We start from the raw sequence: 13,844 nt of genomic DNA, 5'->3' as shown, positions 1-13,844 counted from the left end.
CTCGGTGTCTGGCCATGTTGGTTGTCCACTGGCAACCCGATATCCAACCATGTTGGTCGAACATTATCATCGCATTGGACAAGGGACAATCTTCCTTTTCCTACGCAATAGAAGCTTTGGATGAAGCTTCATCTCATGCCATGGCGCATCTTTTAGCATGCGCTATGCTAAAAACACGGGGTGTTACAATGCCACACCCAATGCCTGCAATCAAGATAAAATCTCCTTTCATTGTTTTTCTCTAGTATTTTTCTAATATCTTTGTTATCAAGTATTCGTTGAAACCTTGGACCAAATTGACTGATAGCTATTTCGCAAAACAATGAGTTATTTGCATATGTTGTTGTTTACCCATACGTAGGGCTGTCAACGGATTAAATTCCATCAGATTCTCACCATTCCGATTCCGATAGGCTAACTGTTATAGGATTTCCGAAATCCGATAACATTCGATGAAATTTGAAAATTTGAATCCGATTCCGATAGGTTAACTTATCGGAATTTACGATAGTTTGTAAGAATATAAAAAAAATGAAAATACAAAAAAAATGGAAAAGGAAATGTTTGAAATTACTAATTCGGTTAGAAATTCGATAATTTCCAATAAATTACGATAAATCCCGATAATTTCTGATAATATAATTTCCGATAGTCGACATGTTTCTCCTAAGGGTTAAAAATTACTAGTTACCCCTAGGATTATCGGATGTCGGAATTTAGCAAAACGGAATTGGCTTTACAACTTACAAGCAAGATCAGAAAAACCACATTGTAAGTGTTGAAGAAACCAGCATCAACAAGTTGGGATGCATTCTTAAATATTAAGACCTGTTAAGTAGTGTTTTGAACCAATTGCTAATATCAAGTACCATGTTAACGTACAAAGTGCAATTTACTTTAATTATAATAAGACAATTATAAAATTAAAAGTAAATGGCACAGCAAGATTTTGTTAACGAGGAAACTGCAAATGCAAAAAAATTCCGGGACCTTGTCCAGAATTGAATACTCTCAGGATTAAGCCGCTAAACAAAATCAAACTAACTTCGTATAGTTGAGACCAAGCAACTAAACCTATAGTTCACCTAGTTCCGTCTGTATTCCCACGCCTCCGACTTGTAATACGTACTTGGAACAATTTCTTTGGTTCGTATTCCAAACTATAAAGGAACAACAAATATGTTCGGTAATAACTCTTTTCAACCAAGTGATATGAGTTCGACAAAAGGCTCTTCCATTTATCCCAATAAACTCCTTTGTCAGGTCCAGATTTGATCTGATTTTTCAGATCTTCTGGTTAAATATGGATAACCAGTAATTATCTATGTAATCTATTACTATATATAAAGGGAACTCTAATTGCTACAGTAAGTGAACAGTGAATGAAGCTGTAAAATTTCAAAACCTAATTTTACCCTTCATTTTATAGCTTTGTCCAAAATGTTTTAAAAATTAAATGAGGTTAAAACGGTAAAAGACAAAAGAAAATAGAGAGTTAGAGACTAAGAAGTAAGAATCGAGCGGTCACACTGACAGAGTCTCATCAAGGCAATACTGATTTTTGAACTTTTATGCGTGCAGTAGGTACAAGGGGAGGCACGTGCATAGCACGTGCAGTATACTAGTATTAAATAAAACAATCGTCTTGAAAAACAATTCTAGGTTTTCTTAGCAAGTTTTTTGTTTTCGTCTGTAATGATTTTTATATGCCAAATAAATTTCCTCTTGTACGTTTTTAAAGAAGATTTTCATAGCCTTCATGGTGCTTAAATCGATAGCATTAATAATCTCAAATCCATCATAAAGTGGAATCTACTTCGGCATGACGTGATTCTACTACTACATGCTGATTAATGGCTATAGAAATTGATTCTGATAATGATGTTTTGCACACATTACTACCTTTTCAGACATTTTGATCTTAATGAAGAAGACGAGCATTCAAAATGGTAGATTATTAAATTTTGGACCATCCCTCCAGCATTATCATATTTTCCTTTGAAATTCATGTTTACCATACTACTTATGATGTATTGCAGCGTATTTGTTATTGTAATACATAATATCTATATTCCTTTCATGTTTTTCATTGTTTATTTATATGAACATGATGTATAAATTCTTTTTCTTTTCATGTCTCAAAATTAGTACATGCTACCATACGAGCCTATCACAATTAGAGGAACTGCTTGTCAAATTATGGTAACAAAGAGAAAATACCCTGTACTTATCGGACTCGAACTCCACATTTTCCTCTCCTCCCTCTCTCCTTCAAACCCTAAAAACCCGTAATATATAAAGTATTTCATTTTGCTTCGATTTATCAGAAACAAAATTAAGATGGGTGTAATAGCCGGAACTGATAGGATTAGTGAATTACCTGAATCCCTTACTCATCACATTCTCTCATTTCTTCCAATCAAACGTGCTGCTTCAACTACAATTTTATCTAAAAGATGGAACAATCGCTGGTTATCTCTTCCCGTTCTTGAGTTTACAGAATGGCGATCTCCTCCTACTGCTACTACTACACTTGAAGATCGCAAGGAAGAAGAAGAAGAAGCCGATTCTGATACAGATGGTTCGGAGCAAGAATACCGAGTGATCGAAGATTCACCTCCAGTAGATTTATCAGAGACTAATAGGTTCATGCATTTTCTGGATAAGGTATTATTTCTCGATAACTTGGCTCATATAAAGAAATTTTGTCTCAAAACTGACAGTAAGTACTTTGATCAAGACCGTGTAAAGAAATGGATCATTTCGATTGTCATGCATGCTGTCAAAGAGCTCATTCTTTCCATTAAGTGCTCAGGGCCTGGAGTGATTCCATTAGAACTGTTCTATTGTGAGTCATTGACTGTGTTAGATTTGCAGTTTGAGAACAAACAGGTTATAGATAAATCACCATTATCACCAATCTCTTTTCAAAGACTTAAGAAACTTCGGCTTTCGTTTATTGAATTCAAGGATGAGAGATTGGCAGTGCAGGTTTTTTCTAATTGCCCTGTGCATGAAGATTTGCATATGAGTAAGGTTAGTTAGAAGGGTTTAGATGTCCTGTGTTTTGCATTACCTCGCCTTAAGTTTTTTGGCATAACATTTTGTGGAAGAAAATGTATAGAGAATGTTAAGGTTAAGTTTGATACACCGAATTTATTGTCCCTTATGTGGTTTTATTATCTTCCGGAGGAATTCATTGTTGATAGCTTTCCGTGTTTGGTTGAAGCTGGTATTCGATATAATTTTGCATAGGGTTATACTAAAAGCAGATCTGATTCTTTGCATAAGTTTGTTGAGAAGGTGTCTCATGTAAAGCGCCTAATGGTATCGCATACCTACTTTTATCCTAAGGTATGTCGGGTTGCTTATTAGATTGTTTGTGATATGACTATATTTCTGTAAATTTGTTTTCTTATGGTTGTGGGATGTTATTGTGCAATGATACATGTACGTTGTATGCTTTGTTGATTAGATTCTTGACGACTCAAGCGTTCTCCCTAGAAGCTTCCATATGTTCCGTAATTTGGTCAGTTTTGAAGTGGATATTATGTATTATGGGCAAATCAAATCATTATTCGACACAATTCCACAGTTTTCGCCAAATTTAACATTACCCGTCTTCCTTCAGGTATGGATATACCAACTTATGATTATTGTAATGTTGTTCAATTAGCAGCAAGAAAGAAAAGTAGCTTTTAAATTTGCATCACAATAAATTTGGGTTGTTGCTAATCTAATTAATCTTTTCTGATGTGAACCCACAACCTGCACTTCAGCTCTTCGCGTATGATAAAGTCGGTGAGGATGCATTGTCGTTAAATATAGTGCCTCGTTGTTTGTTGTTATGCCTCAAGTCCATTGAAATTCGGAGTTTCTATGGGCACCCAGGGGAGATAGAAGTGGTGAAATTATTTCTGGAGAATGCTAGAGTTCTTCATTTGATTACTCTTGGAAGTTCATCACATCGTTTGGTATATATGAACAAGAAGAAACCTACTGCTGAAGAAATAGAAGATGCCAATCATAAAATTCTGGAGCAGTTACTGCCATTTTCATGGGCTTCAGCTGATTGCATGGTTACGTTTTCAAGTCCCTAATCTATTTTCTTTTTCTTACATTTTGAGTATTGAACTTCACTGTTTTGAGGTTAAGATTAGGAATATGCCTTGGCAAGTCTTAATTAGATGCACATTTTGGGAAACTTGCACGTGTTGAATTCATTATTTTAGATCTGTGCTCTAGATTTTCAGCCTATCTGCCTTGATTTAGACTTCTCTATTCTGCCTTGATTTAGACTCCTCAAAAACTATGCAACAGTCACAATTCTGGCACCTAAATAAAATCTTATTCTTTACTTCCATTGTGGCAACTTCCTGCTTACGAGCTACAAGCAAGAGTAGAACAGTCTGTTTACAACTTACAAGCAAGATCAGAAAAACCACATTGTAAGTGTTGAAGAAACCAGCATCAACAAGTTGGGATGCATTCTTAAGTTTTACGACCTGCTAAGTAGTGTTTTGAACCAATTGCTAATATCAAGTGCCATGTTAACGTACAAAGTGCAATTTACTTTAATTATAATAAGACAATTATAATGCGGAAATTAAAAGTAAATGGCACAGCAAGATTTTGTTAACGAGGAAACTGCAAATGCAAAAAAATCCCGGGACCTTGTCCAGAATTGAATACTCTCAGGATTAAGCCGCTAAACAAAATCAAACTAACTTCGTATAGTTGAGACCAAGCAACTAAACCTATAGTTCACCTAGTTCCGTCTGTATTCCCACGCCTCCGACTTGTAATACGTAATTGGAACAATTTCTTTGGTTCGTATTCCAAACTATAAAGGAACAACAAATATGTTCGGTAATAACTCTTTTCAACCAAGTGATATGAGTTCGACAAAAGGCTCTTCCATTTATCCCAATAAACTCCTTTGCCAGGTCCTTAGATCTATCTAATAACAACTACCCAAAGTAATTGTCAAGATTTTGCAATCAATACTTTGAATCACAAAGAATTTTATTGATGCCGATCTACTCAACTAATCAATCCAATCTACCACAAGGATAAACCGATTATAGTTGGATCCTCTTTACCCGAAACAAGTATTGTGCACACCAAAGATTATGAACCCAAATCAGAAATCTTCTTCGTATTCAAATCTTCTTAGATCTTTAATAAACACCTGCACACAATCAACTTGAATCTCTTGTGATCAACCATGCACAGAACGAAGTCTGTTAACAATGGATTATCACAAGACGTCTTTAGATCTACAAACAGTTTAAAGATCCTCGTCGAAACTTCGATCTAGTTTGAGTGAATCTTATATCAGAAGAGAAGATTCTCAAGCATAAACAAACTAGGTGCAATCAAAGTCCAACAACCGTTAGTCAATCAAATCAATCGAAAAATAATAATAAACCGTAATTATCTAGTTTCCCACCAACAGTACTAATAGAGCTTCTCAATCCCAAAGAAGTCTTTAAACCGAGCGGTCGTAAGAGATTTCGCCTAATTAGGTTACTTTCCTCTCCGAATAGGCGGCTCTACCAGTAACAACACAACTAGGTAGTTTTGCTGGCTCTGAGGATTAGTTTGATCGAAATGCAAACTTTGATATTTATAGACCAAGGAAGTTTGGACACCAAGGAATTTCCAAAACCGAAAATATTCTCAAGATATGCAATATATTTCCAAATTCGGTTTCCGTAATTCCTGAAATTGCTTTGTCCAAATATTGACCGGAATCTCTAAGAAAATATCCAATTAGTAAATGCACACTACTAATCTTTATTTTCTAAATATAAAGTTAAAAACCTTCACCTCATACCCATACATAATCACAATACCATTCAAACGATTATGTCGATGTCTTATATACGAAGTTCAAAAGATAAGCGTTAACTTCGTATTGTATTCCTTAATACTACGTCTAATTAGAGTATAATCTTTCATAGCTTCGCATTTTTGTTTTCAATATGCACGACTTTAAAGATACGTTAGGGAATGAAACAATTCAAGTCAAATATTATTAACCTCAAGTGGAAGGACGATGTCGTCGTTGTAGCTCCTTACTTCTTCACATTCTTCAAGTCTTCACGTAATACTTGTAATGTCTCATATCCTAATACTTTCAAGCTAACCTATACGAAGTTGACTCTAGTATATAATCAAGCGACTCTTTAAATGAGTTTTTGTTCACTAAAATATGACAACCAAACTTGACATACCAACGCTTGGTGGGTTCAACCGAGCTATGCTCTAATAGATGCTGGAGATCTTGATCATATATAGTACACACATCCAAGAAGGAAATAATTATGCATCAACTTCTTGTGGTCAAATTCCCGGCCTCGAAACGTCCATCTTCTTGTGAATACTTGTCTTGGATCATTAATTGCGGGTATGGATCCTGCATGTTTTAACTCCGACATAGTGTTCCTTTACTGTTTATCCTCATCCAACTTATCATCCAATTGTTGCTCTTCGTTATACCGAGCTAAACTCATTTTCATCTTCTCATCGGAAAAATCAAAATTATAAACTATTAATCAAAAAATAAGTTAAATCTGACGAATTAAAAAAAAGAGAGCAGAAATAGTGAAAATTGATTTATGTAAGAAGGGTATGAGAAACTGAGAATATAATAAAGTGAGTTATATATGTTTTGGGATATAACTGTTAACCGTCGTGAAGCTAACCGTCTTTCGCTTTATGGATTTTTCCATCGTGGAGAACCATATTTGCCGATCCGATTGGCTTGTCAATTAAGTTTGTCCACAAATCCGTGTTTTGTTTAGCTATCTATTCTTAACTGCTTATTCTTCGTTCTGTAAAACTCATCTTCGAGCTTTCTAAATCTTACCAAATCTCTTCCATTTGCATTTCAAATCTACCAGATTTGATCTGATTTTTCAGATCTTCTGGTTAAATATGGATAACCAGTAATTATCTATGTAATTTATTACTATATATAAAGGGAACTCTAATTGCTACATTAAGTGAACAGTGAATGAAGCTGTAAAATTTCAAAACCCAATTTTACCCTTTATTTTATAGCTTTGTCCAAGATGTTCTAAAAATTAAATGAGGTTAAAACGGTAAAAGACAAAATAAAATAGAGAGTTAGAGACTAAGAAGTAAGAATAGAGCGGGTCAACTGACAGAGTCTCATCAAGGAAATACTGATTTTTGAACTTTTATGCGTGCAATGGGTACAAGGGGAGGCACGTGCATAGCACATGCAGTATACTACTATTAAATAAAACAATCGTCTTGAAAAACAATTTTAGGCTTTCTTGACAAGTTTTTTGTTTTCGTCTGTAATGGTTTTTATATGCCAAATAAATTTCCTCTTATATGCTTTTAAAGAAGATTTTCATAACCTTCATGGTGCTTAAATCGATAGCATTAATAATCTCAAATCCATCATAAAGTGGAATCTACTTCGGCATGACGTGATTCTACTTCTACATGTTGATTAATGGCTACAGAAATTGATTATGATAATGATGTTTTGCACATATTACTACCTTTTCAGACATTTTGATCTTAATGAAGAAGACGACCATTCAAAATGGTAGATTATTAAATCTTGGGCCATCCCTCCAACATTATCAGATTTCTCTTTGAAATTCATGTTTACCATACTTATGATGTATTGCAGCGTATTTGTTATTGTTATTGTTATTGTAATACATAATATCTATATCCTTTCATGTTTTTCATTGTTTATTTATATGAACATGATGTATAAATTCTTTTTCTTTTCATATTTCAAAATTAGTACATGCTTGATAGACACATTTTTGTGTCTACTTTGTCCTTAATTTTCTGTATTGTTGGTACTCGATTTTGTACTTATTATGGTGTTTTGTGTGTTTGTAGGTATTTTTTGGAAATAAATATTTTTGAAAAAATTCGTCTCGAAAAGTTTCTAAAGGCACCCGGAGGGCACATGTTATTCGGACTCGCTGTTTTGGATATGGGGTAACCTATTACTATGGGGCACTCCAATGACTAAGGGGCACACTAGATGATATTTGCACCCCAAGAATCCACCTGCTATTCGCACACCTGTACATGATAGGGGGAGGTCATCTTATCCATTTGAATTATATTTTGGCGGGATTTGGTTCTTGAAAACTCGAGAGCTTACAGTGAAGATTTCGACGAGTTTGAAGGAGATTAAATAGCTGGAATTGGCATCAAATATCCTGCTTTGACTAAACATGGTAGGTAATGTCGTCAGAATCGATTAAATTTAGCTACAATCACGCGTGGGAGAAAACAGGGAGTACGTGTATGGGAGTATTTTCTTCATTAAAGTCGAGAAGATTTGGGGAGATTTTCTCGTTCCAATTAGTTGATACCAGCATGTTTAATCGAAACAGAGATGGTAAGAGCTTTAATTTCGAGAAATTAGGAGTGTGGTGTGATGTGGAAGAAAACAGGGCACATTTGTTCTTCGAGATATTCTCGAGATTTTTACTTCATCTGTTGAAGGTTTGCATGAGTTTGAGGCATGCTAAACTTCTTATGGAGCGTGTTTGAGGATGATGAGAGTGCACAGAGTACATGAAGGCGAGTGGAAGAGATAAAAAAGAGAGAAAATCGAAATTATTCTCGTGCTGCTACAAGTAAGGAAAGAGAATTGATGAGAGTTATTACGCATGATTTCTTTGTCATGTTGGGTATAAAAGAGAAGTATGGGAGGCGTACAAGGGATGGAGAGTTTGGGGAGCAGTTTAGAGCTTCAACAGAGCTGAAAATCAAGTTGCAGGAAAAAAATTTTCTGTTGGTGCACTGAAGAACACGAAGAACTTTAGACGCACAGAGACAGTCGTTTATCAACAGTGACAACGACAGAGGGGTGAGGGTCGTATGTTACAGCATCAGTGACAGTTCACATATATCGTTCTCTGTAACAGCTGGTTTGTAACACTTATAACTGCTACAAACCCGGTTTTTAATTATTTTCTCCCATATTATCATCCTTGTAAGCACCTTTTGAGCAATGAATTATCTTTTTGAATGTGTTTGCATCATGAGAAGCTAAACCCATCACTGGGACGATGGAGGAAGCTGTTTTTCACCCATCTGGTAATTAAATTAATTCTTTTATAACTATGTGCATAGAATTTAACTGTTTTATGGTTTCAATTAATTATTTGTTATTTTGTTTGATGTCGCATGCTTAGTTTTGATTACTTTTGATGCGTCATGCTCAGAACTTACAATCAATGTTCTATGAAATCTACTTTGGCAAAGAATAGAGTTAATATCTCTTTTATTTTGAGCTATAATTGCCTAGGGTTAATTTTTGAACCACTTGAATATGAAAAACAGTGAAATCCTGAGTCCCAATAAGTTCTTCATCCTGTGACATATTTTGTATATATTTTCTTATTTTTAGTATTTTCATATTTAAGCCTAGAATCAATCTCAACAAAGTCCGAGTGAACAACAACCTTATTTACCACTATTCAAAATTCGATCAATTTTTGGCGCCGCCGACGCGGATTTGTTTATAGATTTGTTTTTAGGTTTTATTTTATTTGTTCTTTTTTACGCGTTTTGGTATTTTTGTTTGCTTTCAGATTTGGAGCTAAGCTAAATAAAAGAGAAAGTGTTGAAAGGAAAGGAAAAGCTCAAAAAGGAAACAAAAGAGAAATCCAAAAGGAGTGAAGAAGAATATTTTGTGAATAATTTTTTTTTTTTTTTTAGTATCTGTAATTAAGGTTTTTATTTTTGTAATATTTTTATTTTTGGACTTTTTTTTTTCTTCTTTTCTTTTGGACATTGAATATTGGACTTTATTTTTAAAACCCTACGGAAGGGTAGTTTTAAATAAACTGTTTGCAGAGAAGGACGACGATTACGATATCGCCTCGGCCCCTCGGGTTTGTACATGACATAGGAGTCGTGGCCCGAGTCGACTTCAACGGTTCATCCCCCATCTGGAACGGGAGGTAAGAATCCTAAACACCCGCGAATCCCCTGTCAGCGGGTTTACCGGATGATTTCGTATGCATATATGTTGAGGACCTGAAATCGGATTTAATTTTCTAGTAAAGGGCAAGGCCTGGCCAAATCAAGATAAGGACTCGGATTTCATCACCGTTTTCTTCTTTCCCGCCTTAGGAACATGTAACCTACGCGAACCTAAGCCTTAAAATTTGGACTAGAACGAGAGCGATAGGGTAACGAGCTTATTAGGAAAGTCGTTCGAAAAATATTGGTTACTCTTTTGAGCATACTTTAAAGTTCATGATGGTTTCTGTGAGTTGAATACGCTGCCCATTAACGCCGGTGAGGCCTTGGGTATCAAAGCTCCACTGAGCTTTGATAGACACATTTTTGTGTCTAATTTGTCCTCAATGTTCTGTATTGTTGGTACTCGATTTCGTACTTATTATGGTGTTTTTATGTTTGTGTAGGTGTTTTTGGAGAAATACACTTGTGTGGAAAAAGTTGCTCAAAAAGTGTTATTTGGACCCCGGAGGACATTTGCTATACGGACACCAGATTTGGCTAAGGGGCACCCAGGGTTATGCATAGTCCAAATTCATTCTCAGCACCCAATTATTAAGGGGCACACTACCTGCTATTTGAACCCCCATAGCGCCACCTGCTATTCGCACCCCATATCTGTTAGGGGGAGGTCATCCCCTACCTTTTAAATTCTGGTTTTTGGCGTGAAAAATGCACAGTTTACTACCAGATTAGGGTTCGAGTTTTGGGCCATTTTTGAAGATATTCAATCGTTGTTTTTGATTTGGATTAACTTCAATCGCTGTTTTCGTTGGATTCGAGAAATCTGGGTTGAATAATCGGGTTTTGGATTAAACATGGAAGAGAGATACTCGGGGTTGGTTGGTGGTATTTCTGGCAATTGGGAGAAGATATTTCACGCAGGATTTGCATCCATCAGGTTTGGAAAGAATGGAAACAGTTGACGTGTTTGAGAGCTAAAAAAGGAACCAAAATCTTCATATTCTCGGTCATTATTCAAAACAGAGAAGGCAATATTCTCGGGATTTTCTCGAGTTGTTTTATGGAAGTTACGTGGATATTTATTCCCTGCAAGAGTTCTACTCATTCTAGGATGTGTATGGCACGTGTTTGAAGAGTTTCTGATGCATGGGAATCACCAGCAGATGCGTGCAGAAAAAAGAAGGAAATATTTCACAAGGGAGTAAAAGAGGATTATTCTTGAGAAACTACGAGATTCGATGGTGCTGCTGGGTATAAAAAGGATCCCGAGGAGTCATAGAGGGTTACGGAGAGTTTTGGGGAGATTAGAGAGCTGTAAAAGTCGAGTTGCAGAAGAATCACCATTTCTGCTGCTGTGCAGAACACCAAGAACATTAGGCGCGCAACAACAGTCGTTTCTCAACAGTGGAAACGACACACATGCGAGGGTCGAGAATCAATGACAATACTATGTTCTATCGTTCTTTTCAGTTTGTAACACTTATAACTGTTGCAAACCCGTTTTTTATTATTTTCTCTCCGTTTTCAACTTTGTAAACAATTTTTGAAGCAATGAACAAATATTTTGAGCGTGTTTACACAATGATGAGCTAAACCCATCCTCTGGGGAGAAGGAGGAAGCTATTTCACCAATGAAAAGTGGTAATATCTAATTTATGCAATTATTATATGATTATTTTCCTAGATAAATAAATTGATAAAATGGTTTTTGTTAAACAATTGTCATTTCAATTCATGGAGCATGCTAGCCTAGGGTTTTGATGTCCCGTACTTTCGATCTACAATTGTTATTTCTAAAAAATCAACTATTGCAATATTAAGAATCAATTTGAATGCATGATTTGCATGATTATAATTAGAGAATATAAATCACTTTGATATTGGTAAATAGTGGATTCCATAGCCCCAGTCTTCTCCATATTTTTCATATCACTTTTATTTAAGTTTGCTATATTTTAGTCTTAAAAATTAAATATAAAATCTTTCGCTTTCACAAGTCTCAACGAACTTCTTACTACAACTCAATTTGAAATCACATCAAGCTTCCCTCGTCTCTATTCAACTTACTTTAACTCGGATTGATTCCAGAGAGGTTTGCTCAGATTGTAACGAATTCCTTTTCGATAGAATAAAACCTGGTCTAGAAACAATCTAAGGGAGCCATCATGATTTTTGTTTGCTAGATAAAATAGGCTTGTTGTGGTCGAGTCAGCCTTCTTTGTGTTTGTTTAGAATTCCCTTGCAGTTAGGATGTCGAACTGGTATAGCCAATACAATGATTATTCGACTGAGCAACATGAACATTATTCTTTTTATGACCATAGTGTGAATAGTGGTTGGGAACACCAAACTTTTGAAGGTTATGGGTCACACCATGGTGAGCCCAACTACTATCCACATACCCACCGGTCATACGAGCAAGATTCTTATAATTCCTATCCTCTAGATGAAGCACATAAGATACTTGAGTCAACGCGGAAGTTACTTGAGTCGACATATAAGTTAGCGGACACAAATGACTTAGTTATGGACGAAAGAACGGTAAAAATGAGTGAAACTTCTTTAGAAGATACCCTCAGGAAGTTAGCTGAGTCAACATGTAAGTTAACTGAGTCAACACGTGAGTTTGCTGAGTCAACACGTAGGCTTGGATTAGAGACGGAAGAAAGAGAAGCTCGAATTACTCGTGATTTCCAATACATTCTTTCCTATATCACCCGTGAAAATGAGGATAATTTTTATAATAATCAAGATGAAGAGGTTAGAATTGGTAACACTACTTGTTTAGATGAGGTTCGATCATTTTCATGTTATTATAATGATGATTATGATGAGGATAGTATTGATGAAGAACATGAAATATGTAGGCATAGTGATCAACAATTTGTTACTCCGATTGAGCTTTATAATGATAGTTTTGTTTCTAGTACAAATACAAATAATTTTAATAATTATTCACCTATTCAAAAGGATGAGGATTTGACTAGGGATACCACCGTTTTATACGATGTAGTTCATGATCCTTTAGCCTGCAGTGTGTTGGATAATCCATTATTAGATGTGCCTATCAGTGAATCGGAGGAAGTAACTTTGATTAGCACCTTAGTCAATGAGCCTTTACTAGAAACTTTCTCTGATGATCCTTTATATGATTGTGATGATGGTTTAGAGGAACGAGTTTATTTTGAGTCTAGCGATTTAGAAACAACAGTCTTAGACAAAGAAAGTGAACTCGTAAAAATGAGTGAGGATGCACCTGATTACAACTTAGAAGAATCAATTGACCATTTTCAGGAATCTAATGATTTAGAAATTATGAAAATTGTGACTAGTCTACCTAAAGACACTGAAAACTCTAAGTTTGAGGGTGATTATCACTTTCCTGATGCCTTACCTTTAACTCTTAGAAAGTTCCCTCGTGTAGGACTTGACATTTTTTCCTCAACCATCTTACAAGATTATCTTCATACACTTTTTTATGAACCTAGTTGTGTCCATAAGAGAGCTCAGTTGTTAGAAACCCATCCTCTGGTTGATGTGGTTAACCCAGGCTATGATACCAAGATTGATTTTGTTTTCCCACCAAAAACTTTTATTCCAATTGTGGGAACGTTTGAATTTGAAATGTGTCAGTTATTGAGTTTTGAGACTAAACCTAATTACTTTAGGAGATTAGGGTCGACACATTTGTTTAAGGAAGACCACCTCTTTCATTGTGGTCAGCTGTGTGAGTCAAATATGATTGACTCAGAGGATCCCCAATTATCCAGGCTTTTGTTATGCGCTTCTAAATTCTTAATTGAGTATTTCCAGACTCTTCAGCCTGATCTTCAAAATGC

At 35.6% G+C, this 13,844-nt stretch overlaps 1 protein-coding gene across 1 annotated transcript; it reads left to right on the top strand.

Moving 5' to 3' along the window:
- The first annotated feature begins 2,340 nt into the window (after nt 1–2,340).
- On the top strand, nt 2,341–4,164 carry LOC113306339 (F-box protein At1g60400-like). The gene is made up of 4 exons (XM_026555286.1): nt 2,341–2,667; nt 3,292–3,354; nt 3,476–3,631; nt 3,780–4,164. The coding sequence occupies exons 1-4, from the start codon at nt 2,341–2,343 to the stop codon at nt 4,098–4,100; spliced, it is 867 nt and encodes a 288-aa protein (XP_026411071.1). The 3' UTR covers nt 4,101–4,164.
- The last annotated feature ends 9,680 nt before the right edge of the window (nt 4,165–13,844 follow it).

This window comes from Papaver somniferum, chromosome 8 (assembly GCF_003573695.1).
Source record: "Papaver somniferum cultivar HN1 chromosome 8, ASM357369v1, whole genome shotgun sequence".
Taxonomy (NCBI): domain Eukaryota; kingdom Viridiplantae; phylum Streptophyta; class Magnoliopsida; order Ranunculales; family Papaveraceae; genus Papaver; species Papaver somniferum.
This window is presented reverse-complemented; position numbering and strand designations above follow the sequence as displayed.

Excerpts from the sequence above, each read along its gene's own strand:
- LOC113306339 (XM_026555286.1), top strand. The coding sequence starts at position 2,341 with ATGGGTGTAATAGCCGGAACTGATAGGATTAGTGAATTACCTGAATCC. Across the intron at positions 3,355-3,475 it reads ATACCTACTTTTATCCTAAG|ATTCTTGACGACTCAAGCGT; the intron begins GTATGTCGGGTT and ends TTTGTTGATTAG. Across the intron at positions 3,632-3,779 it reads CATTACCCGTCTTCCTTCAG|CTCTTCGCGTATGATAAAGT; the intron begins GTATGGATATAC and ends CCTGCACTTCAG.